This window comes from Bombus fervidus, chromosome 18 (assembly GCF_041682495.2).
Source record: "Bombus fervidus isolate BK054 chromosome 18, iyBomFerv1, whole genome shotgun sequence".
NCBI lineage: Eukaryota > Metazoa > Arthropoda > Insecta > Hymenoptera > Apidae > Bombus > Bombus fervidus.
The window spans coordinates 440,259-446,198 of record NC_091534.1 but is presented as its reverse complement, the minus strand read 5'-3'; the positions used below and the strand labels follow the sequence as shown (position 1 = coordinate 446,198).

At 36.0% G+C, this 5,940-nt stretch overlaps 1 protein-coding gene across 1 annotated transcript; it reads right to left on the bottom strand.

Annotated features, from left to right (window-relative positions):
* Positions 1-1,883: 1,883 nt before the first annotated feature.
* On the bottom strand, positions 1,884-4,615 carry LOC139996686 (probable ATP-dependent RNA helicase Dbp73D). The gene is made up of 6 exons (XM_072021212.1): positions 4,519-4,615; positions 3,608-4,341; positions 3,149-3,361; positions 2,853-3,063; positions 2,304-2,738; positions 1,884-2,223 (listed from the first exon to the last, which is right to left on the bottom strand). Exons 1-6 carry the CDS (start codon positions 4,539-4,541, stop codon positions 1,884-1,886), a joined length of 1,956 nt encoding a protein of 651 aa, XP_071877313.1. The 5' UTR covers positions 4,542-4,615.
* Positions 4,616-5,940: the final 1,325 nt, after the last annotated feature.

The following is a 5,940-nucleotide window of genomic DNA, read 5'->3' as shown; positions in this document are numbered from 1 at the left end:
CATTGATCGCTCGATTCACTCTTCACCGATCGTACAGACACACCAGGTCTCTGGCTAATGAGACTGCAAGCAAGAGAATGCCTTTCCGTCACGACGACACTGCCGAGCAAAACTATGATGGGGTGTGCCTACGGGCACGAGGGCCTCGGATTCGTCGAGGAAAACCTCCCATATCAGGCGACAGTTATACGGGCTGATAGAACAAAGGCCGCTTGCCAATCTGAAGGACATTAGTTAACTAAATCCCAAGATTTACAGCGGCTCCTCAGACCACCTGAACATACTGTGAATGATGGATGCATCAACCTCTGGCGACCATCCGTATGTGCCGTTAGAATGTTTAGTCTTGGCCCCAAGGCTGAGAACTCTGACAGATGTCTGTCACGGGCGTATTCCCCGTTTTATAGAAGGAGGGGCGGATGCTCCTGTTAGCAAAGCCGGGACGTTCCCCGGACTCGCCTTCCGCCTTCCGCCTTCCGGCCTGTGTGCCTGTTGGACCAGGCTGGCAGCCTCCCGGGCTACACGACAGCCAGTTTGGCGATCTACGGCCGATGGCATCGGCCGTGTCCGCACCCTCGTCGAGGGGGCCGTGCGGCGGGGTTACGTGGCGTTCGCTGTGCCGCTAGACGTTCCATCTGGTTCCATCGGGTGCCCGCTTACCTGCAGGGTGTGGTCCGGGCTTTCCTCCGGGACCGTAATATCGCCTACACCTGGCGGGGCGGAAGGATGATGGGGAGGACGGTGGGCTGTCGTGTCCCGCAAGGTTCAGTACTGGGCCCGTTGCTATGGGACATCGCGTACGACACGGTACTTCGGGCACCGATGCCCCCAGACTCGGCGCTGACGAGATACGCCGACTACACGTTAGTACTGGTATGGGGATCGACATGGAGCAGGACCGTCCGTCTGGCGGAACTGGCGGTGACCTGCGCGGGTGCCGCGATCAAAGGGTTGGGGCTGGAAGTATCCCCCGAGAAGTCCGAGGCAATGTGGTTTTGCCGGAAGGCCGATTACGGGACGCCTCCGGCGGACTATCGCCTGAAGTTGGTGGGGGCAGAGATCAGAGTCGGGACCAGTATGAGATATTTGGGCATAACTCTCTACACCTACTGGACATTTGGCGTTCACTTCGAGCGTATAATACCGTCGGCCGAGGCGACGGCGAACTCCTTAGGACGTTTGCTGCCTCGGCTAGGCGAGCCCGGTATTGGCGTGCGTAGGCTGTACGCCAGCATGGTGCGAGCAAAGCTCCTCTACGGAGCTCCGATCTGGACAGAGGACTTGGCGACAAACAGTCGTAATCTCCGTGAATATAACCGTTAATATACTTAGGAAGATCATAACTTATGACTAACTGTACATTTGGAATATCTACACCTCTTGCTAATGCATCTGAACATACAAGTCTGAAAGTATAATAAAATTATATCACAATTTTTAGAAAATATTGATCTTAATTTTCAACGAAATTATAAACAAAACGTACATTTGCAATACACGTCTGTTTACGTCTGTTTTTCGACCTGTACGAATTAAAAACAGTTCTAACATCTTTTTTGGGCGGCTCTTTCTCCAGAAATGTCTATAGAATTGAATACAGTATAAAAAATTCGTCTTAGATAAAGAACTCTATTTAAAACTAAATCAATTTGCTAACGTTTTACGCACTTTTAAACATTAGCTATCAACCAATTCGCGTGTTTTTATAAAAATTCTTGTTATTGAAAACTAGAGATAATAGAGCAATTCTGTATTCGGCCTCGTGTTTGGAATAGGATACTTACTACAAGGATCACTCAGTGGATTCTATAGGTTCGAAAAAGGTTTTGATTTATTAGACAATTTTTTCAGTTATAGGTAAAAATTTTCAGTTAAATTATATTTTATTTAACAGCTTTTGCACGTAATAAGTTCTGTTTTTCTATTTCAAGAGCAAGTTTTAATTTATCAATATGATGAAAATAATCGATTTCATTTATAATACCACTTAGTTCGATTTTTTCAACACGTGGTATTACTTTATGCGTATTGTTCAACATACGCTTAAATATTTTAACCTGTTTTGGTGTCAGAATGGTTATAGCAGTGCCGGATTTACCCGCGCGTCCTGTTCTTCCTGCTCTATGGATATAGCCGTTAATATGCTTGGGAAGATCATAACTTATGACTAACCGTACATTTGGAATATCTACACCCCTTGCTATTGCATCTGAACATACAAGTCTGAAAGTATAATAAAATTATATCACAATTTTTAGAAAATATTGATCTTAATTTTCAACGAAATTATAAACAAAACGTACATTTGAATTTTTCCACTTGTAAATTTCGTGAGTATATCCTCACGTTCTTTTGATGCAAGTTGTGCAGAAAGTTCTCCAACCACTATATTCTTTTTAGATAAGAGTGATTGAAGTAAAATAGTTAGTCTATGAGCAGTTCCTCCAGAATTTGTGAATACTAATACTTTAAAAGTGATATCATTCTTCATTATTAACTGATATAACGCGACTGGTTTATATTCTGCATCACATTCTATTGCTTCTTCTTTTAATTCTTCCGGGCTTGTATAACGCCCTATAAAATTAACCGCTTCTTTATCTAAATTTACATCATCGTCCTTGCCCGTCACCAAAACAGACGTAAATAATATTGGGTGAAAGAGTCCAAGCCGATTAAGTTTTTCGGGATCTTGTGACAATGTTGCACTGAATAATAACTTTTGTGCTGGAATTTTACTGTTTAAAAATGAATGCATTACTATAAATTTAATATCAGATAATACAACTTTATATTAATACATATCATCTTGGTAAATGATAACTGTAACTAAATTGTAACTAAAAACTAACCTAGAACGTAAGTTGGAAAGTGTTAATCGTGGAGTTTGATAATGAGGCTCGGGGATATACTCCAACCAGTCAGCAGCTGTATCTGCTTCATCGATTACAAGAAATCTCATATCATCCAATGAAAATCCCGAAGTTTTTAATATGTGGTCTTTTAACCGTCCAGGCGTGGCAACCACTATATCCACTAGAGAGATATATTCCCCTCTATCATCTGAAATATAAAAATTATAGAGAATATTTTGTATTTTATAAATAATGTAAATAAAACCTTCTTCTTAAACTTTATAAACACATACTCTCTTTTCGAATATTTCTTTGTTCTTCGTGAAATGTTGATGCGCCGGAAAGTAAAGCAACTCTTAAATTTGTATGCGAAGTATACGTAAGCATCACTTTATACACTTGCATAGCTAATTCTTGTACGGGTGCAACAACTAAACAGCGTACCTTCGGAACTATACGAAATTGTAATGCCTGGACAATTGGTAGAACATACGCTAGAGTTTTACCTAAAGAGAGAATAATTTCTTAAATTATTTTTTTTCACGACAGAAAGTAATTTTTTAAATACGGAGCTTTAATCTATTCGTTGCATGCAATGTTTAATTAAATAAAGAAAACTGACTTGAAACAATATTCATTAACAACATTAATTGTAATTAGAATTTAACATTACTTATTAACAAAACACGATAAAGTATCGAAACTAGAATGTAAATATTTCAATTTGCTATAAATAACTTGTATATTCGTACCACTGCCCGTAGGAGCAGATACACACGTATCCCTTAACCACCATTTTTGTTGCCCATCTTCATTACACTTCGTTAGCCAAGATACCATACTAGCTTGAACAGGAAATAATTTATTAATCCCGTTAGCTCTTAAAACTTCAATAAGCTTAGAATCTAAAATCGAATTCATGTCTTCCAAGGTTGGACCACTATTTAAATCAATAGATATGACTTCTGGATTAGCCAACCATTCTGGCAGAATTCTCTTAACTTCACGCTTCCTTCGCTTATTATTTACACCCAGAATTATGAAATCACTATTCTGTCCTGATATTTTTTCTTTTGTTTCATTCGGGTCTGATGATTTATTAGGTATTTCATTATCCTGATTATCTGTATTTTCACTTTGCAATGTTTTATCTGCAGTTTTAATTGTTTCATTAGAACTTCCTTCGCTATATTTCCTCTTCTTTTTATTCTTTCTAAGCTCTGAAACATGTACTTCTGCCTTTCCATTAACGTCACTCGATATACTATTTTCATTCAAATTAATATTTTCCATTGAACATTTATTCAGATTTTCTGCTTTTTCCTTATTCTTTTTATAATTCGATTCTTGTGCATTTTGAGAACTACTTTCCTGTATTTGATGATTAGTTTTAATAGCTCTTTCTACTTTACGTTCTTCTATTCTTTTTAATAATTCAGACAAATAATTCCTTTCATCTTTCGTTTCTTCTTTTTCACCCTCGTATCTATCAACAAATAGAATATGTATATTAATAATAAATATTCTATCTATTAGAACTAAAAACTCGAGTACGATTAATATAATAGAATATCTATTTATATAGTTTAATTGACTAAATTTATTATTCGGTGATTAAGTTTATTAACACACATGTATGATATTTTTGGACATTTTGACATACCTGTTTATCACAAATAAACTCATTTTGTTTGCAATTTTACTCACGTGTTATACACGTGTTTTACAGGTTATATTCTAACGTGTACTACCTATTCCACGGTTGTATACACGACTGTAACCTATATTAACCTATGCGTACTAACGCCACTCTAGACTTTAAAACCGGATGTGAATGTGTACGTTGTCACGATCGCGATCATCTTGTGGTATTATTTAAATAGATATATATTTACTTATGCATATATGTATATAAATAAATAAATATACATCTTCAAAAAGGCAAATTTAAAAATGGTATTATTTTAAACTTGTATTTCATTAAACTTTAACTATGTGTATTTACTATGTGTAAGAATAAACTTAATAATATTTCATCATTATTACGTGCGTACATTCATATAATGTTTAGAAACAATTAATTTCAAAAATATGATTGAAATATATATTAAAATTACATATTACTAATATTAAAATCGTCTGCTTAAATTAGCCAAACTACTTCTCAAGTATATAATTGAAAGTAATTTGTAATTTCAAATTTGTTAGAAGCTTACATACGTTGCTTACATAGGTAAGATACCAACAGAAATTACACATGTATATAGTAGCAGGTAACAGTAATACGATAAACGACTATATTTAACAAATTTCAAATAAATATCGTTTTAGTAAGTTAAATCACATAATTTTTAACCGTTTTAGTGTCTACAAAAAATTATTAATCAACTTTGTTAAACATCTCAATAATCTTTTCATAAAAAACATCGTTTATTAACAAAATTTTAACAAATAGAAAATATGTGCATATTCTCACAAGATTGCAGAATGAGAATTAAGAAAAAAGCTGCTCAAAACGCTCTAAGACTAACTCTGAGCTAGGTCAGCTGCAAATTTTCCTCACGAGCAAGTCGTCGTGACGATTACGAAAAGGATAAAATAATATTTAAATTATAAAATAAAAATTATAATTCTCCAAAAAAGAATTTTACAAAAAGCGGACTTCGCTGATGATATTTTGTCCCAAATTGGTCGAATACGGGAAACAAACAGTAACTTATTTGAATGTTACAATCGAACAATTTGAATTTGCTAAATCCCCGACAACTATTCACCTCTTAGGTCATTAATGTTATGTTATGTTACTGTTGAAGTAAATACTTCAAGAAAAACTCTACATCTTTATTCATGTATATCCGTGACCTGGAGACCGCTATTACGCAGGAATAGAATTTAGTGAAACAAAACATTCTAAACAAGGAGAGGTCTATATTATTATGCCCTTGAATATAGATTATGTTTTGGGTTACAAGATCTAGGAACAAAGGAAGTAATAAATAGATTTCTATTTATGTCCCTTTTAGCCTTTAGCTAGAGTTATAACGAAACTTTTTGGGTAACGTCCTTTTGCTACAAAAATAATACA

Excerpts from the sequence above, each read along its gene's own strand:
- LOC139996686 (XM_072021212.1), bottom strand. The coding sequence starts at position 4,541 with ATGAGTTTATTTGTGATAAACAG. Across the intron at positions 3,064-3,148 it reads AAGAAATATTCGAAAAGAGA|ATGATAGAGGGGAATATATC; the intron begins GTATGTGTTTAT and ends TTTATATTTCAG. Across the intron at positions 2,224-2,303 it reads ACAAGTGGAAAAATTCAAAT|ACTTGTATGTTCAGATGCAA; the intron begins GTACGTTTTGTT and ends TTATACTTTCAG.